Raw genomic sequence first — 26,984 nt, 5'->3', positions numbered from 1 at the left:
TATAAAATACTATGATATCCACACAATGGTCTTCAGAGGCAAATAATTCCCAATTAATTGGTTTTAAATGATCCAACTTATGTCCAAATTTTCTGCTTGTATCGGACAGTTCTGCTGCAAGTTTTCCATCTGTAATATTAACTCAGTTTTTCTCTCTCCACAGATACAGCCTGATGCGCTGAACATTTCCAGCTCTATAATTTTGATTTCATTAACAGTTCTGACCTGCATGTCACAGCTTTAATATGTCCCTTTGTGTTCATTCCCTCACTCTCACTGCCTTCAAGAATTTAACCTGGCAGCTCACTTGGGTAACCCTAGCTTCAGCCTATCACAAATATTCTCTTTGCCCCATCCATCCCTTCCTCACCCTCTCTGCAACTTAAAGCTAACTTTTTTTCTCCTCACTGTTCCTATTCTGATGATGGCTCTTCAACCTGAATCATTAACTTGGTCTCTTTCTCCATAGATGCTGCTCGACCTGCTGAATGTTTCCAACATTTTCTGTTTTTATTTTAGATTGACCAACCTCATAAAAATTATGTGTTGAAACTTTTTTCACTTGGTAAGTAAAACTCATGTTTCTCTGTTAAACACGCATCTTCTTTCCATTTTGCCTTACAAACACTGAATTATGTTTTTGTTTCAGATTCTTCTTCCCACTATTGCATATTTCTATTTTATTCACCACTGCATCATCTCAGCCAGGGAATGTTCATTGGACTAATAGGCATCACAGAGATGGAAGGAAAAACAGAAAAAAAACCCACCAAGTTTATCCCTCCTCTCCTTATTCATCCTTGCATGTGTGTCCAGTACCTGTCCAATGGTCTTTCACTTTTCGAACTGTACAAGCAACAGTGTCTGGCTGCAGACTTTTCAGCCACTGGGGAGTCATAATCCAACGACCATGTTCTTTCCTATTCCCCTTCCCTCTAGCTACTGCTACATTATTTCCAGGAAAAACTTGTTTGCTGATCAGGTAGGGAGGCCTTGGTCTGTCTGACTTTGCAAACTAAAAAGGTCAAGAATCGATGTGTGAATATGTTTTAGAGGGAGAAGACGAAGTGCAGAACATAAATTTTGTAAAGAACTTTACTGTTTTAACCTCAGCTCTTACTTATGAATCTCTGGGATCTTGGGGTTGTTTCTAAACAAAGAGGAGGTTTTGACAGGATCCGTCATCTTTTGCTCTCCTTTGTCCCCCGGCTCTTCCACAATTTTTCTTTTCTTTGGAGCCAAGCTGGGCACTTGCTCATATTGAGGTTGCTTCTCAGCATCTCTGTGTACTTTGCTCACTGTAGAAGTTGACTGCTTTGCTGGTTTTATAGAAGAGCCACTTCTGGAGTTTTGCTGTAATCGACGTTTTCCTCTATTAGGCTGTGCCTGTGTATAAAATCAGTAGAGAAAACATCAAATCTTAGAAATGAAATGACACAATAGGAAATGAAAGACTTTGCGTTGTCATACAATCAGCACACTTTCCTACACTACTGCCAGCTCACAGATATGATAAACCTCTTTTTCTTGATTTACTACTTTAATCAACAATGTGACTAGAAGTTAAACATTCCTGGCTGGAATATCATCCTTGGGTATATTTGGTGCTGCTACCAACAACATGCCCTTTTATATTCCTCATAGCACCTAGACTGATAACAATAGTACAGTAACTGATATACTGGGCCTTCAAGTCACTGGTCGTGGTGGAAGACAAACCACAGAAGTTTAGTCTTCCCCTGCTAGTTCTGTTCCAAATCTATCCTAAATAGTGTGGTGCTGGTATCAGTAGGTCCCTTGCTCAGTAAATGTCACATGATAGAGTGTGCGCACAGTCATTCCTACCAATAATATCACAAATATATGTAGTTGCAAAACGTAGATAAGAGAGGGATGTGGAAGAATTTTATCAGGTTATATTAAATTGAACAAGGGATACAGGTTTAAACTGGTATATGGTAAGGATCACCATTCTTTTTTTAGGGAGCAAGTGGAACAGACTTCAAAGCAGAGGCAGAAACAAAAGTCATAAAATCTGCTAAAATACAACTAGATGCAACAGGAATTGCATCAAGGAGCCTTATTGTGGAGGCAATAAGTACCATAACAATGTTGAGGCCAAAATTATACTACATATGGCATACAACAAACTCACTTAAAGTCATTTGCAGTACCCGTGAGCTGCAAGCACAGAAGATCAGAAATAGATAAAATTATGAACAGACAGTCCTTTATTGAAAGCACTAACTCTCAACTATAACATCACTGTATGACATAACAATGTATCAAGGTCAGACTGCATGGTATACTCAGTTATGAAAACTACACAGCTTTTCTTTAAAACATACAATCCGTCCACTATTCAGATCCATGAAGTTATACTATAGTTCAGACAAAGGGCCTTGAAACAAACAAATTAACTTTGTTTCTCTTTCCACATATGCTGCCTGACCTGTTGAATGCCTTCAAAATTTTCTGTTTGAATTTAAGTCATAAAATAGGTTAATTATTTACATCTATATAACAGTTATAAATTCAAGCAATTATAAACTCAGTAGACCTTCTGGTCTTTCTGCCCGCTCTGATCTTCTCAATTGCAAAAGGTACTCTGAAATGTCCACCACCAGTGCTTCAGTTCTGCCAGATCACCTCCTCCTGTAGTCATTGTCTTGGCGCCGGATCTCCTGTTCCTCCCAACCCATGTCCTGTCCACTGGATCAGAGAAATCGTCCTTCAACTCAAGTCAACACATATCCCAAATCTCAAGTTTTTGATCTCCATCTTCTTGGTGTCACGTTAATTGGTCTAGGTGAACTCTTCCACTGGTTCACCATGCAGTTTCTGAATCTCAGCAGTTCCAACATGTCCCATGTTCCATCTTCACAATCCATCATGACCTGGTGTTCAGAGCACTCCCATAGGATCTCTCCCAAACTTGAGTTGTGTCATTACTTCCAAATGCTTTCCTATTCTTCCACCTGTCCTTTCAAGGTGGTCTGCACTAAGCTCAGTCAGGGTATACTCATAAAAACCCTTGATTTATGGGCCACTTAAGTCTCTTGCTCAGTAACTGCAACTTCATTGTTTCCTTCACTGTGTGAGCTACTCGTTCATCCTCCCTGTTAGATGCTGGATGGCAGGGAAACATTAAGATATGACAAATCCCAATGGAGCGATGAAAAATGACATACTGTGGACCATTGTTAGAAGAGGTGGTGACTAAAACTGACCTCAACAGTCTGCCCTGTAGAGCTGCAGGATCCAAGCAACAACACTTTCAAACACCTCAAGTGGCTGTCAACCAGGAGGAAATAATCTGACCCCAACTGAAAAAAAAATCAATGTGCATCCTATAGATGAGCGAGCCACCTCCTTGTTTGTATCAGGACTGCAGCCAACTATAGTCTGATAACACCAAGCAGGACTTCATAGATCTTCAGTCCCAAGCTGGTGCATAAGGTTTCCAGCCAATGCCTTCAATTCCCATATATCAAGCATAATGGCTTATCGTAACTTCAGAATCCAATTTTTGACCCCTTTTCAGGCAATTTTGCCTAATGACAGCTCATTCCACTGTCTCCATAAGGGTTCGATATTATATAAAACCAACTTGTTTTGTCTTTTTGCCGGGTATGAAATGTTAGTCATTTCTCTTTCCATAGATGCTACCTGACCTGCTGAGCGATTCCAGTATTTCCATTTTTTTTTCCAGATTTCCAGCATCTACAGGTTTTCAATTTTCCCCTTTCACTTGCTTAGGGGTATGCAACTGGCCACACCTGACAATAAATTGGCTTGGGTCCCAGATGACTGCAAATATGAGCGATATACCCAACATGCTTGTGGGAGTCAAAGAATAAACACTCTTAATGCACCAAAAGCACAGATACCATACTAACACCATGGCTCGCCAGACTGTCAAACTACAGTATCCATGGCCAGTCCTTCCCCGACAATAGTGGTCACCTCGTGCACCAGGCTGCCATCCTTAGCAGCTTCCTCTCCATGCCATTGGACTGGATTGTACACAATATTTCTCCAAGAATCTCCCCAGAGTATATCCATGTACCATGTCCAATGGCACTGTAGCTTACCAACGGAGCTACATTGAATTTATCACATGTACATGTGGTGACCCTTATAAATAGGCATAATAAAGCTATGTTAGTCTAACACACTCGGGACTTTGGTGGTGGACTGCTGGATATCATTCCAATTAATACTCCAACACGCTCTTAATTCAGAAACACAAGCGACTGCAGATGCTGGAATTCGGATCAAAAAACAAACTGCTAGAGGAACTCAGCAGGTCAGGCAGCATCCGTAGAGGAAATGGACAGTCGACATTTTGGGTTGAGGCCCTTCATTGGGATTGAAGGAGTGGAGATAGCCAGTGTGGGTCTCCCCTCATCCTCCCTCCCACCCTCCCTCCCCTCATCCTCCCTCCCACCCTCCCTCCCCTCATCCTCCCTCCCACCCTCCCTCCCCTCATACTCCCTCCCACCCTCCCTCCCCTCATCCTCCCACCCTCCCTCCCCTCATCCTCCCACCAACAGTTTCCATCTGCCCACCCTACCTCACTTATTTGGTTCCATGCTCCACCTTCCTATCAGGTTCCATGATCTGCAGCCCTTTATTGCCTCTACCTATCACCTCCCAGCCTCTGTCACCATTTCCACCCTTCCCCACCTGACTCCATCTGTTAATTACCCCTCCTCACTTGGATCCACCTATCACGTGCCAGTTCTTGCCCCATTCCTCCCCCTCCATACTAACTATCTCCCCTCTACTCCTTCAGTCCAGATGAAGGGTCTCAACCTAAAACATCGACTGCCCATTTCCCTCTACAAATTCTGCCTGACCTCCTGAGTTCCTCCAGTAGTTTGTTTTTTCTATTGGTATTGGTTTATTATTGTCACTTGTACCGAGGTACAGTGAAAAGCTTGTCTTACAAACCGATCGTACAGGTCAATTCATTACACAGTGCAGTTACATTGAATTAGTACAGAGTGCATTGATGTAGTACAGGTAAAAACAATAACAGTAAAGTGTCACAGCTACAGAGAAAGTGCAGTGCAATAAGGTGCAAGGTCACAACAAGGTAGATCGTGAGGTCATAGTCCATCTCATCGTATAAGGGAACTGTTCAATAGTCTTATCACAGTGGGGTAGAAGCTGTCCTTAAGTCTGGTGGTACGTGCCTTCAGGCTCCTGTATCTTCTGCCCGATGGAAGAGGAGAGAAGAGACAATGTCCTGTGTGGGTGGGGTCTTTGATTATTCTCTTAATTCACTTTTTTAAAGATGTTACACAAAAATATTGTTAAATAAATCTTCCCGTGAACCTGGTAAGTTTCATGGGAGCACAGGAACCAGACCCTGCTATGTTTAAAGCGAGTGCACGTCTTCACAATGTTCTCACATGAGATCTTGTCAGTAGTTTGTGCACTCACCAATGCCTCACATACCACGGTCCTACCACTGGCACACTACCTCCACAGTTTTGTGTTCCAATTTCTCTCCTGAGACCACAACAATATTGTTTGTGCTCAGAAACATTTTCATTTGTTCCACGTAGCCAAACCTTTCAAACTCCCTGACCAAGCCAACGTGTCCATGACCATCATCACTGCTCTAGTTGAAGAACGCCATTCTCCATATTCCTCACACCTCGGTACAAGTGACAAAAATAATAAACCAATTCCAAATTCCCAGCATCTACAGTCTCTTGTGTCAGGGTATCACTGGTTTCTTGGTGTTTCTGTAAATATAGGGAACTATTCCAAGGAAGAGCGATAAATATAACATTCCCTATCGAGGACAATAACTAAAACACCAGCCCCCAGTACAACAACGTATCAAGGTCATGCCACATGATGTACTCTATTTTTAAAGGGAACCTTACACTTTTCCTATTTAGCTATAGCGAAGGTCACAACAGTTACACATTTTCAGCAATATGCATTACTAATTGTGAATAAAGGAATTTAGTAAATGTAAGTAGCAATTCATATAGTTATCTTACCTCACTTTCTGGATTTCTGAAAGCCTTGCGCTGATAGTTCTTCGGATTCCCTCTGATGGAGGTGTCGGTGGTAATATTTATCATTAATCCTCTATCAGCCATGTCTACCGGAGCCTCACCGACCCGGGACAAACGCCAGGAACCCCAGCTCCCCAAATACACCGCCGGGTGGGGGAGGAAGAGACCGGGCTGGAGGGCCGCCGGGTCCGAGGGGGAGACCGGGCGGGAGGGCCGCCGGGTCCGAGGGGGAGACCGGGCGGGAGGGCCGCCGGGTCCGAGGGGGAGACCGGGCGGGAGGGCCGCCGGGTCCGAGGGGAGAGACCGGGCGGGAGGGCCGCCGGGTCCGAGGGGGAGACCGGGCGGGAGGGCCGCCGGGTCCGAGGGGGAGACCGGGCGGGAGGGCCGCCGTCAGCAGCCGCCTGCCCTCTTCTAATCACAACTTTAATTCACAAACAAAATAAACCAATCCCAATAAAAATATAAGCAGGCGGGTGAACAATCCTGTGATTTTTCCTTCCAGTTTGTTCCCACGCGCACGTTGTTTTATCGTAATTTTTGACGCGGGTGGCGCTGGATTTCGGTTTCCCGTTGCCCTGGTGACGTCAGGCGATCTGAGTGGATGCTCTGGGTCGGGGTCTTTTCGGTGTGGCGGGCTCGGCGCTGTGGCGTCACTGCCGGCCGCCGAGCTGGGGGTGTTGAAGATGGCGGCGTCGGCGGCGGTGGCGGCGGCCTCCGGGCGGAGGAAGAACAGCGGCGGCCCGGCCGTGCTGACCAGCAAGCGGGAGCCCAGCGTCAAGCTGCAGTACCCGGTGAGCGGCCCCGAGCCGCTGGGCTGGTCCGAGGACAACCGGCTCTCCATCACCACCGGCAAAAACATCTACGTGTTGGAGCAGATCTGCGACATCCACAACAACGGGCTGGACATGGTGATCCACCGCACGTCGGTGCCCGCCCCCAGCCGGAGCTGCTCCCTCAAGGTACCGCCTCACCGCCCGCCTCCCTCGCCCTCCTCACCCCTCCCTCACCTCCCCTCACCCTCCTCACCGCCCCCAGCCGGAGCTGCTCCCTCAAGGTACCGCCTCACCGCCCGCCTCCTTCGCCCTCCTCACTCCTCCCTCACCTCCCCTCACTCCTCCCTCACCTCCCCTCACTCCTCCCTCACCTCCCCTCACTCCTCCCTCACCTCCCCTCACTCCTCCCTCACCTCCCCTCACTCCTCCCTCACCTCCCCTCACTCCTCCCTCACCTCCCCTCACTCCTCCCTCACCTCCCTCACTCCTCCCTCACCTCCCCTCACTCCTCCCTCACCTCCCCTCACTCCTCCCTCACCTCCCCTCACTCCTCCCTCACCTCCCCTCACTCCTCCCTCACCTCCCCTCACTCCTCCCTCACCTCCCCTCACTCCTCCCTCACCTCCCCTCACTCCTCCCTCACCTCCCCTCACTCCTCCCTCACCTCCCCTCACTCCTCCCTCACCTCCCCTCACTCCTCCCTCACCTCCCCTCACTCCTCCCTCACCTCCCCTCACTCCTCCCTCACCTCCCCTCACTCCTCCCTCACCTCCCCTCACTCCTCCCTCACCTCCCCTCACTCCTCCCTCACCCCTCCCTCACCTCCCCTCACCCTCCTCACTCCTCCCTCACCTCCCCTCACCCTCCTCACCGCCCCCAGCCGGAGCTGCTCCCTCAAGGTACCGCCTCACCGCCCGCCTCCCTCGCCCTCCCTCACCCTCCTCACCGCCCCCAGCCGGAGCTGCTCCCTCAAGGTACCGCCTCCCTCGCCCTCCCTCACCCTCCTCACCGCCCCCAGCCGGAGCTGCTCCCTCAAGGTACCGCCTCCCTCGCCCTCCCTCACCCTCCCTCACCCTCCTCACCGCTCCCAGCTGGAGCTGCTCCTTCAAGGTACTGCCTCACCGCCCCCCAGCAGGAGCTTTCCCTCAAGGTACTGCCTCACCACCTGTCTGTCTCCCTCACCCTCCTCACCTCCCTCACCGCCCCAAACTGGAGCTGCTCTCTCAAGGTACCACTTCACCGTCTCCGTCCCTCAGCCTCCCTCACACTCCTCACCACCTGCCTCCCTCACCCTCTTCACCTCCCTCACCCTCCTCACCGTCCCCAGCCGGAGCTGCTCCCACAAGGTACAGCCTGCCTCCTCACCGTCCCCAGCCGGAGCTGCTCCCTCAAGGTACTGCCTGCCTCCCTTACCTCCTCCCTCCCTCACCATCATCACAGTCCTAAACCTCGGAACAATCCTCACAGCCGCCAGCCGGAGATGCTCCCTCAAGGTACCCCGTCACCCTTCCTCGCCTCCTCCCTCACCTCCCTCACACTCCTCACCGCCTCGCTGCACCCCCAGGAGTTCCCAACTCACCACCTGAAGGAAACATTTGTGATGCTTTATAGAGACACCAGAGACCGCAGATGCTGGAATCTGAAGCAACACACAGTCTTCTGAGGGAACTCGGCGGGTTGAAGGGGCAGGAGTTGGACTGTGACCCGAAATTCCTTACCCCCCGCCCCCGCAGATGCTGCTCGACCCGCTGAGTGACTCCAGCAGATTGCTTGTTGCGATGCTTTAGGCTTTAAAACAAAGTGCTTCATTGAAGTGAAATTTGCATTTAGTCACTATTGCAGGACGTCTTGAATTGTTACGATGTAGGAGACGGAGCGGTAGGTTTGCACAGAACACGTTCCCCCGGTGCAACAAAGTGCTTATGAGCAGGAAATTTGGTTTCTCGCCAACATTGTTTAGGGCACCTCGGAGAGCTCCTCTGTTGTTCTTTGGAATCGTGTCCTGGGATTTCAGGTGCGAAGTTAGGTGTAGGTTTGGTTTAATGTCAAATTCCAAAGCAAGCACTTCAACTAGTGCAGTGTTCTCTCATTATTGCATGAAGTGTTAAATTTTTTTTAAATCTTGGTTTCCATCTCTGTAAATCTCAGTTACACTTGGGTAGAAATTCAATGTCAACTAACTTTTAGATTTAGTTAAGATTGTTTAATTTTAGCTGGTTTGGGATATCTAAAAGACATTCTGGGAGCTTCAAGTTGTACAGTGCACATTTTACCAGTTTACCTTGGACGGGGATTAGCTTTTGATTTGGTAGTTGGTTTATTATTGTCATGTACAAAGATACAATGAAAAATTTTGTTTTGCATGTCATCCATGCAGATCATTTCAAAACAAGTACATTGAGGAAGTACAAAGGGAAAAGTAATAACAATGCAGAATATATTGTTATTGTTGCAGAGAAATTGCTGTGCAGGTAGACAATAAGGTGCAAAGGCCGTGATGAGGTAGATTGTAAGGTCAAGAGTTCATCTTTATTGTACAAGAGATCCGTTCAATAATCTTCTAACAGTGGGATAGAAGCTGTCCTTGAGTCTGGTGGAGTGTCTTTTCAAGCTTTTGTATCTTCTGAATTTAATTTTCTTGAAAGTTCAAAATCAGAGAATTATTAATAGGCTCTTGGAGACTGAATGCTTATTCCTAGCACTCTACAGAATTGATATTGCTGGTCTTCAAAGGGGTTATTTGGGCATGCCAGCTTTTACTCCTTTATACTTGATGTGCTAAACTCAAATCTGCACAAATGGAAAGCTGTTTTAATTCTTTTGCATGGCCATCACTGTCTTTATGAATTTGTGGATGTAAACAGATTTGTCAAGCAATGTGAATGGATCCCTAAACCTTTGTTTTGCAGTATGATGGTTTTGAGATTAACAATGTCCACTCTTGTTCAAACCTCAAACAAGAAGTTCCCTTTTGGAGGAATGTGGGTAAGTGACAGAGTGGACTCTGTAGACAAGTGGGTAGAAAATCTAGGTTTATTCAAAGGTTTAGCAGCCTTAGATGCTGGGGTAATCATATTAACAGAGGATGTGTTATCAAGCATGTAAAGGTTTGAGTTTGCGTGTAATGTGGATGAGATGTCAAAAAAGCCCAGTTACTGTCTGAATCAAAGCAACATTAATTGCGTTATTTTCCATTTTACACCATGTTTAATTTCTAAGGGTATTGAAAGAGCAATTGCATCTAATTTGGTGTTAATTGACAGTTTTGTGTTGAAAGCCCATGTTTACAGGGAATGTGATTAAAGCTAATTACATGAAGAACCCTTGAACTGTAAGTCAGGAAATGTTTTATCTTATCAGTCCAAACTAGATTTGAATTATATCTCTGCATCTGTCTTCTTCGGATCTTCCTTCTATGGTTATTTGTTTTGTTACCCTCTTTCAAAAGCTTTCCTAAGTACCCAAATGTTCAACTATTTCATTTCTTTTCTGTGTTCTGTTAGGCATTGTTTCATTTCCTATACAGTGTGCTATGAAATGATCTCTGCCACTTTACTGGCAAAATAAACCCTTTCTGGCTGAAATTTACCCAGACGTTTTCTCTACATTCAAAAGCAGAAAATGTTGAAAGAAAACTTAGCAAGTTGGGCAAAATCTGTGGAAAGAGAAAAGTCATTGTTGCAAAACTGGCTTGCTGAGTTTCTCCAGCATTTTCTGCCTTAGTTTCAGATTTCTAGTATCTTTTAGTTTTTTTTTATTTTCATTTTCTCTACATTAGTGGGTTAGGGGGAAATCCCAATTTTGGCACTTTCCCAATCCCAATTTTGGCACTTTCACTTAAAACTTGAAATGAATCTCTTGTTTAGAACAACTATTTTTTAATCAATATTTGACAGAGGTTAAATGTCCATATGTTATTTGCTTAAAATCAAGTAAGTATTGTAACTTTAATTTCAACCACATACTGATATAAAAATGCTAATTTTTATATTTTCTGTTTTCAGGTTGGCTCTCAAGCAGAAGTAAATGAATGCAAGGAGAAGTTCTTGAATAAAAGAGATCCAACACTAAGTCACTCACTGATGATGGACAGGATCTTTAATCCTGAAGGAGGTGCTTTGTCACCATTACGAGGGTTTAAATTTACCAGTTGGTCTCCCTTGGGTTGTGACCTAAATGGAAGGTGTCTATTGGCATCTTTAACACTGGATAATAGACTGTCCATTCAGGTGAATGTGAATAGGTTACAGTGGACACCAGCTTTAGATATTACAGAAGTGTACGGTGAGATGCTGTATGAGAACAAATACGGGCATTTGGATGCAGACTTGGATGGGGAATTGAAGAATTTCTCGGAATTCCAAAGGAGACATTATATGCAAACTCCTGTCAGAATGGAATGGTCCAGTATTTGCAATACCCAACGTGTAAAAGCCAACAATGAGTGTGAAGATGTGGGCACTGTTCTGTTGGCAGTTCTACTTGAAAATGGTGATGTCGTTATCTGGCAGTTTTTGATCCCATTTCATGGCAAAGATTCTATCATTGCATGCAGTACTATTGAATCGGGCATTAATGACCCAAGTGTTCTGTCATGGTGGGAATATGAGCATGGGAGTCGTAAAATGAGTGGCTTGATTGTTGGCAGCTCCAAAGGACCTGTTAAGATTCTGCCAGTCAACTTAAAAGCAGTGAAAGGGTACTTCACTCTCAGACAACCAGTCATTCTTTGGCAAGAGATGGATCAGTTACCTGTGCACAATATTAAATGCATATCTCTCTCCCACCCGTATCAGAAATGTAGCTGCAGTTTGGTTGTAGCAGCCAGAGGAACGTATGTTTTCTGGTGTCTGCTGTTGATATCCAAAGCAGGACTGAATGTTCACAATTCTCATGTCACTGGCCTCCATACACTTCCCATTGTCTCTCTGACTGCGAACAAGCAAACTGGGAGTTTCTACACCTGCTCTGTCGATGGAACCATCCGAAAGTTGACGCCTGTCTTCACAGATGTAGCAGTGAAGTTTGATCATGTTTTAATCAAATTGCCAGAATCTATTGGCTCAGTGAGGCTTCATGGGATCTGTCTCAGCCCCAATGATGCTTACTTAGCTCTCGTGACAGCAGAAGGTTTAAATAATGGCCTCCATCCAGCCAGCCGCACGTACCAGGTGCAGTTTATTACGTTAAAAACTCCAGAAGAAGCAGCGTCTAAAGTTTTGGAATCTTCCATCCACAATTTATTCAAACAAGTGGACTTGCTTGACCTTGTACGCTGGCGAATATTGACAGAGAAGCGTATTCCTCCAGAACTCAATGAAGCTTTAGACCACAAACTCCAGACAAATCCATCTAGCTATCTATGGAGGCTAAGACTTTTTCTCTTAAAGATTTTGTATCAGACCTTGCAGAAGACTCCAGCTGAAACACTTTGGAGACCAAATCATCCTGAGTCAAAGATTCGGCTTTGTGATAATTCTGTATTGTTAAATGAGAATAGTCGGCAGCCTGATGAGGCAGAGACAAGTGCAAAAGAAGGTCAATCAAGCAGAGTGATTGGGAGTCGAGTGGAAGATTTGCCAGAGGATGCAAAAGTAGGCAAGTCTGAAGAAGAGATTAGAGAGAGGATTTTGAGGAAATTGAATGAGATTCAAAATAGGATTGAAGATGTGGAGCTCCACTTAACCCGTGAACACATGAAAAGAGTCCTCGGTGAAGTGTACCTCCACACCTGGATTACTGAGAATACCAGTATCCCAACCCGGGGTATTTGTGACTTTTTGACCTCTGATCCCAGCTATGATGATAGGACAGCTAAGGTAGGGCTCATTTAAATAGCTGTGATATTTTTCCCCCCTTAATTCTCTTGTTCTCCACTCCCAGTCTCCATGTACATTAAATGTTACGTGAAGTTAAAGATATTATGATGACCACTCAGTTCATTGGAATTCTGCTGCCTGTGATTCTCAAGTTACCTCACTTGGGAAAAATAAATAAGCTAATTTTTATTCCTAATGGGGTGTCACCAAGGCTGCTGGACACTACCCAAAGAACATCTGCAAACAGCTGTCATATTATTGGTCCTTGTCGAGTGTTAAAATGCCACTTCTGGGTTTTAAATCTCCACCGTTATGTTTTGTGTTCTCAATAATTGTACTCCATGTTATTTTGCAGTTTCTTGAACTTTTAAGTTAAAATTTAAAGTAATTTTGAACATAAATATCAAAGTGGGTCTCCCCATGCTGGCTGCTGTTCAAATATGCCTGAGTGCCAACATAGACTGGGGCTCCTCTGAGAGTGGGACTGTAATGGTTACAGCACTAAGTTAGCCAGAGATTGCAAATTTGAATCTCACCATAACAAATTGTGAGTTTGGGTTCTTTTGTAATAATGCCACTAAAAGAGGGCTCACTGCCATCTTGTGTATGTTTGCTTTGGAGTTCAAGGCTCATCTCCAGAGATCTGAGTGGAATTATTGAGGCTATCTCCAGTGCATTTGTGAGAGGGTACTCATTGTCAAAAATGCTGTCTTTTAGAGGTGATAAACATAGGTTTTCTTAGGTAGAATTAAGATCCCATTAAGATTGTAGAATCACAGGGAACTTTAAGGTGCAGGAGGAGGCCATTCAACCTGCGGTGTCCATACCAGTCAGAGTTACCAGCCTAATCCCACCTTCCAATATCAGGTCTGTAGACCTGGAGGTGATGCAAATGCACATCAAAGATGTATTGGAGAAATGGACAGTTCCTCCTGATGTTCTTGGCAATATTCCCAAGTTGATGTTCATTTAAATGAAAATTTCCCTTGTCACAGTTTCTAGTGGGGAAAAAAAACAGGTCATTTTCACAGTCCTGTTTGTTAGAACGTGCTGTGTACACGTTGCTAAGTCACCCTCAGTCCTGAGCAAGTGCCCAAGAAGAAGGAGGCGAATATTTCCTATATTGTCGCAGGGACAGAAGTTCAAAAATCCTGAATTGGTTATAAAGCAACTTCGGATTCTGTAAAGGATACTGAATGCATTATATAGTTTTTCTTTTTCTCCTTCAAATTGGCAGTGGAAAATTAAATGTGCCTTCATCAGCATTGCTGTTATCCTGAGAAGCAGGTGTTGAAAGAAGCCTATTTGTTAGTATCGCTGCTTTCGTAGCTGCCACCACATTGCAATGCCAAGACGCATCAAATTAGCCAATTGAAAATTGCTTCAAAGAAGTTCAAGGGCCCCACACATGCAGCACGTGGATCATGCATATATGACTGATTTAACTGTTCATTTGATCTTGTGAATCTTTTGTAACAATTAAATTCTCCAGGATTTATTTTTCTGGTGTAGGGAGTACTCAAAATATTGTCAGTAAATTGCAATAAGAAAAACTTTTTAAAAAATTTTGCCTGAACTATATCTGTGGAAGTGTTAATACATGAACAGTTTCATCACTTCCATAATTTGTTTTACTTTCAGCTGTATGTAAGTGATACCTCTGAAACTTGAGCAATATCGCAAATGGAATGTATTTGTAACTTGAAGCTTTTTATCCTCAATATGAATGTTCAGCTACTTGAAATGCCTTGTAAGCAATTAAAGCTTCAGTGGAGAGTTAAAGAAAGAAGATGGTAGAGGATGAGCTATCACCATCCTTGCAGCTGGAGGAGGATGTGAGAAGCTAGAGACATTGTTGGGCATTTGGTGTTTAAGTATAATTGTGCAAAGAAAGCGCTTAATTCAATAGAGTGGAGCCCATGAGCCACATCTGCCCTTGGAGATGGCAAGCTGGCCGCTCCCCTATCTCCTACAAACACAAAAGTAAATGAATACATTTAACTATTATATACATGTGTTAGTTCAGAAAAATAAATTACCTGAAACTTGCCTATCTTCCTCGCAGCCGTTCCTCTCCATTACAATGAATGGAGCCGTTGAACCTATGCCAGGTTAACCTGTTGCACGTTCAGCACCCAGATTTCCCAGTCCATCTGCTGGAAAACTGCAGGTAGGTGGCGCTCCTTTGCTGAAATCCATAGGGTCCAATGTCAGAGTGCAGTTGGAATCACATTCAGGAGGACCTGTCAGGAATTTTGCACAAGCGATCCTTGGAGTGATTTGAATTCTCATTTGGGCTTTTCCTCAAACATGTTGCACATTGTTGATTTAATTGAAATGACAGAAACTGAGGCTAATTCAGATCAGTGGAGTGATTCATCAGGAGTTACAAATGCCTTGCCAGTTGCGGAATTTGCATATGACACTTCCAGTGATAGTGGACAGTTGCCAGTGGTGTCGTAGTGGTAGAGAATTGAATTAAGAATGGAGAAGTCACTCTTTTCTAAGCACTCCAGAAAAGAATGGACGTTCAAAATGAAAGCATCTGCTCTAATTTCTGTCTTCCAACATGTATTATATGTGCACAGCTGTTTGCCAGTTTTTGAAAATGGGGCTCTTATCCTGCACCAGAAAATTAAATCATTCTTTTAAACATTTTAGCTGAGTAACGAAGCACCAGCCTCTTCTGGACTGAAATTGTCAAATCTTTACTCAACCTCTTGTACAAAGGCAGCATTAAGTTCTTCTCTGCACTGTCTCCAAGGAGCCAGGATATTACACAATAATCAAGGAGCAATCTGGCCAGAATACTGTAATTTGATCACCTCTTCTGACTTAGTTATAGTGCATTTTGTCTTTAATTGCTGTTGTGCATTAACTGGACTATTTAGCCTTCCAAGATGCTGAAGTATTTATTTTATTAAAAGAGATTGTATACAAATCTATAAAAATTCAAGTGCAACTACCTGTCCATCCCACTGAATGGTTACATTAAATTGTCTAATGCACACCTCTCTGCTCTAGGTAGTGAGGTAAGAGAGAAACCAATGCCGTCCCTTCGATGGACGAACAGGTTCTCCAGCACCAGTATTTTGCCCCTATGTCTGAAGCTTGGGATATTTCACACAGCTCTAAAGTTTAATTAATAGCAATAGATTTTATTGGCTCAAAGCAGCTTCACTGCCACTGTATAAGAAGTTAGACATCATCTATGAAGATCCTAGTCATTATACTATATATTTGATTTCACTTGTGACTAGTGCCATTAAATACAGTGGCATGCAAAAGTTTGGGCACCCCTGGTCAAAATTTCTGTTACTGTGAATAGCTAAGTGAGTAAAAGATGACCTGATTTCCAAAAGGCATGAAGTTAAAGATGACACATTTCTTTAATATTTTAAGCAAGATTACTTTTTTATTTTTATCTTTTACAGTTTCAAAATAACAAAAAAGGGAAAGGGCCCAAAGCAAAAGTTTGGGCACACTGCATGGTCAGTACTTAGTAACACCCCCTTTGGCAAGTATCACAGCTTGTAAACGCTTTCTGTAGCCAGCTGAGAGTCTTTCAATTCTTGTTTGGGGGTTTTTCGCCCATTCTTCATTGCAAAAGGCTTCTAGTTCTATGAGATTCTTGGGCCGTCTTGCATGCACTGCTCTTTTGAGGTCTATCCACAGATTTTCAATTTTTAGGTTGTGGGACTGTGAGGGCCATGGCAAAACCTTCAGCTTGTGTCTCTTGAGGTAGTCCATTGTGGATTTTAAGGTGTTTAGGATCGTTGTCCTGTTGTAGAAGCCATCCTCTTTTCATCTTCAGCTTTTTTACAGATGGTATGATGTTTGCTTCCAGAATTTGCTGGTATTGAATTGAATTCATTCTTCCCTCTACCAGTGAAATGTTCCCTGTGCCACTGGCTGCAACACAAGCCCAAAGCATGATCGATCCACCCCCGTGCTTAACTGTTGGAGAGATGTTCTTTTCATGAAATTCTGCACACTTTTTTTCTCCAAACTTTCCTGCATCCTCACCACAAAATTCAGCATCAGAAGTTTGCAAAGGAACATCTAAACAAGCCTGATGCATTTTGGAAACAAATCCTGTGGACTGATGAAGTTAAAATAGAACTTTTTGGCCGCAATGAGCAAAGGTATGTTTGGAGAAAAAAGGGTGCAGAATTTCATGAAAAGAACACCTCTCCAACTGTTCATGGGAGTGGATCGATCATGCTTTGGGCTTGTGTTGCAGCCAGTGGCACGGGGAACATTTCACTGTTAGAGGGAAGAATGAATTCAATTAAATACCAGCAAATTCTGGAAGCAAACATCATACCATCTGTAAAAAAAAAAGCTGAGGATGAAAAGAGGATGGCTTCTACAACAGGATAACGATCCTAAACACATCTCAAAATCCACAATGGACTACCTCAAGAGGCACAAGCTGAAGGTTTTTCCATGTTCCTCACAGTCCCACAACCTAAACATCATCGAAAATCTGTGGATAGACCTCAAAAGAGCAGTGCATGCAAAATGGCCCAAGAATCTCATAGAACTAGAAGCCTTTTGCAACGAAGAATGGGCGAAAATCCCCCAAACAAGAATTGAAAGACTCTTAGCTGGCTACAGAAAGCGTTTACAAGCTGTGATACTTGCCAAAAGGGGGTGTTACTAAGTACTGACCATGCAGTGTGCCCAAACTTTTGCTTTGGGCCCTTTCCCTTTTTTGTTATTTTGAAACTGTAAAAGATGGAAATAAAAAAATAATCTTAAAATATTAAAGGAATGTGTCATCTTTAACTTAATGCCTTTTGGAAAATAGGTCATCTTTTACTTGCTTAGCTATTCACAGTAACAGAAATTTTGACCAGGGGTGTCCAAACTTTTGCATGCCACTGTGTCTGATATTAGTTGAGCAGAATATGCAGTGTATTCAAGACCATGAATATAAATAACACAAACATTATTAAATTTGCCAAGGTGTAAATTTATAGATTTGCTTGTCACCTTGTCATGTTGAAGCCCCTTCTTGCCTATATTCTTGCCTATATTCTTGCCTATATTCTTGCCTATATTCTTGCCTATATTCGCTGACGTGAACACTGATAAATCTTTACCTCCTTTGTTCTATCTCCCCTCTACCTTGTAAACCATTGTACAGGTTTGAGTTTTGCATTTAGTTTTGTCCACTAACACTAGTTGCTTCTGTGCTGTTTCTCTTGGGTACTCCCTCGTGATTGTCGATGACCTGCTTCCACTCCACTTCTGTGGTTTTGACGTGGCCAATGTGGGAACTGTAGACTCCCCCCAAAGATGGGGCAGCAGGTGACTGACAGGATCGGCAGTGTGCAGTTTGTGCAAGGCTTCTGCATTCCCCATCTATGGCCCTGAGATTCTCAATGCCATCCCGAAGGCTCCTTCTCCACTTTAAACATTCGCAGGCCAGAGGTTGCCAGAAGTCAGTGGGGATGTTACTGTTCTTCAGGGAAGTTTGAGCACATCCTTGAATCTTCTGTCTGCCTGGTAATCTCCTCCCACGGCAGATCTTGGAATGGTGTGCCTGACTTGGGAGTCTGGTGTCAGGCATCCGAATGACAAGCTGCCCAACACAGCTGACTGAGAGTAACTAGGCCATAAATGCAGGGGGTGTTGGCCTAGGAAAGGAAGCTGATGATTTGCTTATCCTTCAGTGAATTTGGAGGATTTTGTAGAAACGGTGTTGATAGTAATTTTTCCAATGACTTAAGATGTCAAGATCACCCCAAACCTCAATACTTGAGTTGCAGTATGTGCAGACAACACTTGCATTTGTGCAAGTTCAGACTGAGCCATATGAGATGGTGGCCCTTGCATGGGAAAAGACTAAGGTCCTCTACCACCTGCCCTCAGCCGGTAAATGTTCACAGAAGATCCTGGAAAATGGGAATTCCCATATCTCAAGAGCCACCAGTTGGTGAAAACTGACATAGATGATGAAATTCACCACCACCTTTAATGTGCCAGCACAGCCTTTGGTTGATGGAGGATAAGAGTATTTGAAGATCAAGACCCTCATGGTCTACTGGGCAGCAGTGATCCCTGCTTTGCTATATATCTCTGGGCAGGGATCTCCAGGCACTGTATAAATGTGACAAGCATCAGGCATGCAGGTTCAAGCCTGTGATTCCCAATATTTAATTAAAGAACAGCGTAATCTGGTGATGTGCAATAGGAATCCCTTGTGGTCCAGACTGGGTATCCCACAGCCTCTGTAATGCTTTAGGTGTACTGGAAAACCCTGAAATATACTCTGACGTAAACTGGCTTTAATTTTATAACAAAAAGCACCTTGAGGTAACAGTTGTAAGCAAACATTGCATTTCACCTTCAAAATTCAGAAAAAAAAATAACTTGGCCCCCTAGGCTTCCACATTGCCTTTGCTTTCTAGGTAACATTTAATTTAAAACAAATGGTGTCCTGAATTTTAACTTAAAACTTCCAGTTTTTGCATTTCTTTCCCCTGTTTAAATTTCTGTGCTTCTGTTTCTTTGTGTCCTTTTGACCACTTTGCTCTTCATGATTGGCCATTTGGTTTGTCCACAAAACTAGCCACCACCTCTTGTGGTTTTTCCCTTATTCTCAATGACTAGGAATTGCAGTGAGGTGATTGGCTTCCATTGTCTATACCCGTCATAAAATTATTGGTGTCTATCTATGGCTTCTAATCTTGTGCAAATTCACCTGGTTTTAAAGTATGCCACTTAATCACTTTTAAGGCAGCAAAATGGAAATGGTATCCCCTACATGACTCCATACCAGTGGCAAAATTAAGTATTCAGTTTGCCCTTTCTCGCTCTAAGCTCCTCACACCACAGTCTTGTGTTGGTTCCACTTTGTATGAGATTTTCTAACTTTACAAAAGATAGATTAAAAACTGGGTTTGGAAACCTTTTGTTGTTTCCATTTAACTGTAAAATTACTGATTCCCTGAATTATTTTAAATCTCAATTATTTAACGAGAGGAGGTCAAAAATAACGTGAAATGGAAGGTTGTTGAGGGTGTTGAAATGAGATGGCAATAACTAAGTAATCTTGCAGGTTTAATTCTCTTGGTTGTGTAGTTAAGCCTCCATCACCTTATCTGTTAATGTTAGCCAATGGATTTCTCTCATCTGGTTAAGGATGATATGCACATTGCTTTATCAATACTTAGCAGGTAGATGTGTTATTTTGCTGTGTACTTAATACACTATTATAACATTGTGGTTCCTTTTATGTAAGATATATTTCCCTAGTGGAAAAAGAGTTGTACAAGATAGTAGCAGGGCAGTATTTCAGGCTCATTAGAGCCAACTGCAATAAACAAAATGCTAATCTTCTGAAATTTATGACTATAATCATTTAAACATGGGTGCTTGAAAGTGCTATTCAATTTTTCTATGATTTTCCTGGAATGGGCCAAATCAGTGCAAAAGGTCAGAAGATTTCATGTGCAAATTAAATCCAGCATCTATTGAGTGTCTGTGATCTTTTGCATTGCTTTTTTGTAAAGAAAGCATAGTTATGTCCACAACCTGACCATGCTTCCGACTGAATTAATCACAATTAAGAAATATCAAATAGTCAAACGTTTTTAAAAAAAAAATTAAATTTATGATGAAACCGACTCCTTTACACCAGTTAGTAAGTGGTTCTTTTTTATCATTTGGTCAGTTTTAAAAATCTATTTCCATGCAGGTAGTGAATGAAGCTCTGCAATATGTTTATTTTTGCAATCGCCTTGTTTTTAGTCATATTAATCAAATTCCACTATTACTATTCCCACCCAAATCAAAGGATGTGTGTTGAAGCAAGTTAGGCTAAGATGCTGCCCGAGTTTTGCCCTCATCAAATGAATTTGATCAGAATCTCAAGCATAAAAGAGACTTAAAACTAATACAATTTGTACCCAGAGCGGCAACATACACAAAATGGAAAGTCACTACCCATAAAACTTGGCCTGTAACATTAACACTGATTTTCTCTCCAAGGATGCTGCCTGCAGGGTATTTCCAGCATTCTCTTTTTATTTCAGATTTCCTGCAACTGCACTGTTTAGCATCTTGCAGGTCCAGCATTTTCCCCTCTGTTCTCATTTTTTGTTTTTCAGATCAGCTGCGAATAGCAACCCTTCACCACCCTCTCTCAGCTGGCACTACTTCCACTTGTGTTATTCAGTCTCTCTTGGTCTCCATGCCATTCCAGACATGCCCTTTATTCTCTGCACCTGTCCCCCCTATTATGCAACTTAATATGATTAATTCTGATAACAAGGGCATCAACCTTTTGTCTCTCCATGGATGCTGCCTGACTGCCCGAATGTTTCAAGTATTTGGTTTTATTTCAGATCTGCAGTATTTTACTTTTGCATAAAGATCACATCAGCTTGTTTTTGCTGGTACTGAAAATTAATTTATTGCTACTGGTTACTGATGTGTGAAGTGATATTTTTTTTAAAAATTAAACATTATACTGTAAAGGGTTTTATTCTTGTGCTAACTGCCTGACATCTCTCCCTCTGTTTCCCAATTGGATGTAGGTTTTGATTTCTCATAATTTGAAGAAATTGACCAAGCAGACGTTTCCTGAGCACTGCTCTCTCTGTAAAGAGGTTCTACCGTTTACTGATCGGCGCAAGGCGGTCTGCCCCAATGGACACAGTTGGCACAGGTAATCGCTGCCCCAGCCAGGCATTAGATACATGGTGTGCATCCTGTAAGGGAGGGAAAAGCTGATGGTCATGAATCTCATGCGTAAGTTACATGTGTATTTTGCATTGTTGTATTCATACAGCACGGAAACAGGCCCTTTGGCCCAACTGGTCCACACCGACCAAGATTCCCATCTCTAAGCTAGTCCCATTTGCCTGCGTTTGGCCCATATCCCTCTAAACCTTTCTTATTCATGTACCTATCCTAGTACCTGCCTCAACCACTTCCTCTGGCAGCTTGTTCCATACACAGACCACCCTCTGGGTGAAAAAGTTGCCCCTCAGGTTCCTGTTAAATCTCACCTTAAATCTATGCCCTCTAGTTCTTGATTTCCCCAACCCTGGGAAAAAGACTCCTCATTCACCCAGTCTATGCTCATAATTTTATTGATCTCTTTAAGATCACCCCTCGTTTTCCTACACTCTAATGAAAAACGTCTTAACCTCTCTCCATAACTCAGTCCTTGCAATATCCTCATAAATCTCCTCTGCACTCTTTTTCATGCCAATAAAATATGTGCCTATCCTGTAACAATGTGCAAAGATTTTGAAGATAGTGCTTCATTTTGCAGCCTTTAGAAGCAACTTAAATTTTACTTTACTTATTGTTCGCTGAAAATAGTTTGGGTTTAGATTTTGGCAATAGCAATTGCATCCACACATTTCTTCCTTATGAAAATAGTGGCAGTGACTTGTATACATACTGTAGGTGGAATAATGATGTAACTGAAGGTATAACGATGTAAATGTTGTATTAGTAAAGCACAGTCCTACCCATTTCTCTTCTCCATGCAGATGTGTTTTGACATACCATGCTTGCCAGAGTCTGACCTATCGCAGATGTCTGCTACAAGACAGCATTGCTCGACAACAGTTGCCCTCGGGTAAGCTACCTGTAAAGAAAAGTTCAAACCAGCTCACTTTCCTGCCTTACTTTTATGAAATTTGAGAAAATAAGAGGTGAGCTTGAATATTGTGTTGCTAGGTATCAGTCTGTGGTTGGCAACAGGTTGCATCTTCTAAATCTGCTGAAAAATGGCAATAATCTGTTTATATTTGTACATGTCCATGTGGGTGCATCACGTTGCTGAAGTTGCTAACATTGGACCCTTTTCATCAGCAAATTGCTGTGCAGACATCTTTCAGTGAGAAACTTGGAACTGGCAATGGATATTTAGGTCATTTCGATTCATTGAACTTTAAGAAAGCTAATTGCTCTTTTAAAACTTGTTTCTGTCACAAGGAAATGAAGGAAATAAATTTGCCAATAGAATTGCACAACCTGGCAATACAGTTCACTGCTATCTAAGATTTAACAATTTTGATCACGTTGCAAAGTACCTCTTGAACTACAATTAATACATTAATAAATACTTGACAGCTGATTTACCAGCAGATGCTACAATAAAAAAAAGCACTAACAATAAATTTGTTTATCATCTCATTTAAGATGAAGAATTTTGGTTTGCCAGCTGTTCTGCTGGATACTGGCATCTGTTCCACTTCAGTATCTCATGCAGAATTAAAGCACAGGTTCAATGTTGGTCTGCCAAGTTAGATTGTGTGCTCCAGACTGCAGAGGGTTTGTGCACACAATCCTTGTGTCCACAAGTGTGATTGCTCGAATTCCTGTTCCTATTTAGTTAGCAGATAGGATGCACTTTACCATGGCTTTTTCTTTTCATGGTAAACTTGATTCAAGCACTTAAAGGCCACTGTGATTTTGCCTTGTTGATGCAGTTCTACACTTCTCCATACATTTTTAAAAAAGCAAACTGCAAATTTTGGTGCAGTTTATGGTTTGTAAATAAAGCATTGGTGCAGGTATATGATATTTTTTAAATCATTTTTGAGAGACAAGGTGTTAAGTGAAGGCATTTTCTTTAACTGAATTTCGCTGATCAGTTTTGTGCATGCTGTGGCATTTTATAAAATTGTCTAATCTTTCTAACAAAGTGTATAATTTGCAAAATACACAATACCCTACTATTTTTGAATGTTCCAATTGTGCTGTCATGTTGGCAGTGAGAGGTGGTGCGTTGGGGAAACTGGACCTGTCATTATAACTTGGATTCAGTAACCACAATCTTACAAGACCACTTTATTTTTAATTGAAAGGTTTTTTTATTTCATACCATTTAGACATATTTATTTGGCCTTGTAATGTTATTTTAATTGACCTATTGGAAATGTTGTTTCTCATTCCAGATCCTGACTGGATAAAGCGCCTGCTTCAGAGTCCTTGTACATACTGTGACTCTCCTCTCTTCTGACAAGGTTTCACATTAGTGGACAAAGGGAGATCAGTGTCTTAAATTGCATCGAGAAGATAATGCTTAAAATACCTCCCCTCCTCTTGAGAGTATTGGCTTATTCGATAGTGGCATTGTCTTCTATCCGAAGGCATTTGGAGATGCAGCTTCGTGCTCTTTGGGGCACTGAAGGAAAAAGTGGAGGATTCTTGGCATCTTTCCACCATGTTCATGAATTTCAGGGGCACTGGCAAAGGACACAGCCTTTCTCATCCACTTGTGTTATTCTTCAGGAGTAGAAGATGTATGTAAATTATTGCTGCAGTCAGAGAAAAGTGCAGTAGATTGAGACAATTTCAAGTACAGGTCAGTAAATGAACAACAAAGAAAGTATCTGAAGTAAAATTGAATGGGTGAAGTTTGTCTGTTTGGATCAAGTTTTCACTTAATTAAAATAACTGAGTTCATCTATTACAATTTTCTGAAAAACACTTGCTTTTGTATCTGCAGGAACTGTTACACCAGATCTAGAAACTGTCTTTGGGAACAATACAAAAAGGAAGCTTTTTATACTATTTTGCCATTAGAGGTTTTGAGTAAAATGTGATGCGTGTTGGAAATTGTCCTCAATCCAAGGTTGCAAGTTCCAGTACAAGTCTCTTCTGATTATTGAGGAATGGCACAAATATCAGGCTTTGGAACTGCAATTGAGGACCGGGGTGGGGTAGGATGGTGTGGCAAGGGGTTTGTGCTAGAATTTGACAAGTAGCAGTAAAGTGAGCCTGTGTTTAAAGGTTAGCCTGGGAAAAATGAAACACAACACACTATTTGCCTTCAGAGGATCTGTACCTGACACTGAGGCCAGTTGGTCACTAGCTTGGAAGGGTCCATTAGACTTTGTTCGTCTGTCTTCAATTAATGTATGTTTTCATATTTTAAAGTTTTTTATTTTAATTTTTATTTGATAGCTTTTTCGAAATCAAACCCAGCACTTGATTTCAAGATTGCAGCCATTGCGTACCTTTATGAACGCAATTTAAGACTTCTTAAACTACTTTTTGTATGATAAAAATTTGTTTTCTCAATAAATCTGTTACTGTTTGGATAAAATGTATCCACTTGTAAAATATAAGTGAAAGTCTTGGGCATCCTGTATTTTTTCTTAAAATTATGGCAATAATGATATTGCTGTTTTTCATGATGTCAAACAATGCCACTCATTTTGAAGAGAAAAATGTGACTTGCACAGCCTTCCTTTTTGGAAGGACAAAGGATTGATGGGTATTACTTCTGTAAATGACTTCTTACCCCGTCTGCTCTCATTATATCATTAATAGATTCATGGATTTCAGAAGCCATACCTCCTGAATGGATAACTGTTACTCATTCCGCTCTAAAGTTGGCCCACTTCCAAATGTGGCCTCTCTGTAAGAACAAACCAACCAAAAACTGGAAGATTTCTGAGAATGAAGCTCATTTTAGAAAACCTCTGTCTCCACAACATGTTCAACTGCATCAATGTGTATTTGTTACTTTGATGTGCCTTGGGTCCCATTTTAAATTTAATCACATTACACATTTTAGAAACAAAAACAGCCTTAATCTCTCTGTCTCAAAGGAATGAAGTGGAAATAAGGAATCTGCTATTGGTTCTTCATGTTAGCCTAAGGTTAAGCGGAGCCATGTACTTTTGCTCACCTATTTTGTATTGAGGATAAATCTTGATTGTTTCTCCAACTGAGTAAACAAAAGAAATGTACATTCCCTCTGTGCCAAAAAATTCTACCATAGACTTCTCTAACATTTGAATTCCTTGCAGTAACATGGAGGGTGAAGGAACAATGGTTTGGAACAAAAAGATTATTTTTAGGAAATTATAATCCAGTGTCTTTCCCTGTGTATTCACCTGATCAGATTGATATTCGTTGCCTGCTGGTGCTAACCCAGCATTTGATTTCAAGATTGCAATTCTCAGTCTTGGTACCTCTGTGGTCACCATTCTTTTAAGGTATATTCTATATCCAGGACCAGTTGTTATTTGGATTTTTCTAAAGTAATAGAATGTGCACGGTCTCTTCATTTGAACATTTAATTTCAAAGGAGATACTTGGTCACTGTCACAAACCAGCAACAAAAGAAACACACTGAGCATGATTCAATGTTAAAAACTATTTTATTAATCACTAATGATAATACGTAAAATAAAAGTAAAAATGTTAGTATGTTAGAATTCAAAAATGTTAAACCTTGAACGTTAACTCCAAAACTAAACTTGTCGCGTGTGTGTGTGTGGCAGTTCCGGAATGGTTCTTAAAGTTCAGTTCCGCAAGCCATAAGGGTGAAACAACAACCACCGTTGTCTGAAGATAAGACGTAGACGTAGAGAAACATAGAGAGAGTAAATATGAAATCCAAATGTTCCACGATGGAACCCAAACGACACTCCAGTGTTTACTCGGTAGTGACTTCCTCACCCCGAAAAGCATCCGAATCGTGGTCGTCCACACAAATACCTGTTTCCTTCTACAGGTCAGCAACGAAGTGAACTCCACCGGATTACTTCCAACTTCCATACATGGATTTCAGTGGCAAACACAGTTATTGTTTCTCATCCATCGATAGAGAAAACAAGCAGGCTGGTGTCTCTCTCTCTCCCTTCTCTCTCTCTCTCCTTCTACCTTTTTCAACAATGTCATTACGTCCTTTATCTTCTATTGACGTAAGCACGCCCCACACACACATACACACACTCTATCTTATAAGGGACTTTCAGTGAGTCCGTAACAGTCACTAACATTGGTTGCTATTTTAGAGAGCTCACCTTGAAACTGCCCTTCAATTACACTTTCCTTTTCCCTGCCATGATGATAATGATTAGACAGCTCAAGATAATTTTAGAGAAGTCTGTGGCAGAATTTTTTGGCACAGAGGGAATGTACATATTTCTTGTTCTGGGTTAACCTGCTGGCGCTCATTATCCAAGGTCATACATGAACGGTGGCCACACATAGAAGGTATCTGAAGATACCTTGTCCAACCCCAGCTTGGAGTATAACCCCACAGGAGGGTGGGTGAGTGGGGGTAATGGGGAACATCACCAGAGGTGCCAATTCAGACAAATTGCTGTATCTGACAAGAAAGGAAAAAAAATCTCTTTGGCCAGGCAGTTAATAGTTGCTGCTATGTTTGCATCTGCATTCATGTGCTAAACTCATTCACCATCCTTGATACTAGGAAAGAAAACAATTGTGACAACATTCATCAGTGATATTGTCATCTTCCTTGAGTGGAATCTCAATGGCAGCATTCACAAGGTAAATGCATTAGGTTACATGGTTAATACCCACTGACATTAGCTATCAGGACGAATCTAGCAATT

The 26,984-nt window shown here is 42.2% G+C and overlaps 2 protein-coding genes across 2 annotated transcripts in view; one reads left to right on the top strand and one right to left on the bottom strand.

Annotated features, from left to right (window-relative positions):
• The window catches only part of ddx31 (DEAD (Asp-Glu-Ala-Asp) box polypeptide 31), an 86,049-nt gene extending 79,499 nt beyond the window's left edge, over nt 1-6,550 (bottom strand). Inside the window, exons 1-2 of the mRNA XM_052037075.1 lie at nt 6,024-6,550; nt 1,121-1,386 (exon numbers count right to left, since the gene is read on the bottom strand). Of these exons, the coding sequence (XP_051893035.1) occupies nt 1,121-1,386; nt 6,024-6,125 (368 nt within the window). The 5' untranslated portion in view covers nt 6,126-6,550. The remainder of the gene's footprint in view (nt 1-1,120; nt 1,387-6,023) is intronic.
• A 65-nt stretch (nt 6,551-6,615) lies between these two features.
• On the top strand, nt 6,616-25,275 carry gtf3c4 (general transcription factor IIIC, polypeptide 4). The gene is made up of 5 exons (XM_052037074.1): nt 6,616-7,000; nt 10,819-12,633; nt 21,183-21,313; nt 22,149-22,237; nt 23,562-25,275. The coding sequence occupies exons 1-5, from the start codon at nt 6,725-6,727 to the stop codon at nt 23,624-23,626; spliced, it is 2,376 nt and encodes a 791-aa protein (XP_051893034.1). The 5' UTR covers nt 6,616-6,724; the 3' UTR covers nt 23,627-25,275.
• The last annotated feature ends 1,709 nt before the right edge of the window (nt 25,276-26,984 follow it).

This window comes from Pristis pectinata, chromosome 23 (genome assembly GCF_009764475.1).
Source record: "Pristis pectinata isolate sPriPec2 chromosome 23, sPriPec2.1.pri, whole genome shotgun sequence".
Taxonomy (NCBI): Eukaryota; Metazoa; Chordata; class Chondrichthyes; order Rhinopristiformes; family Pristidae; genus Pristis; species Pristis pectinata.
The sequence above is the reverse complement of the archived record's forward strand: the minus strand, read 5'-3'. Positions and strand labels throughout refer to the sequence as shown.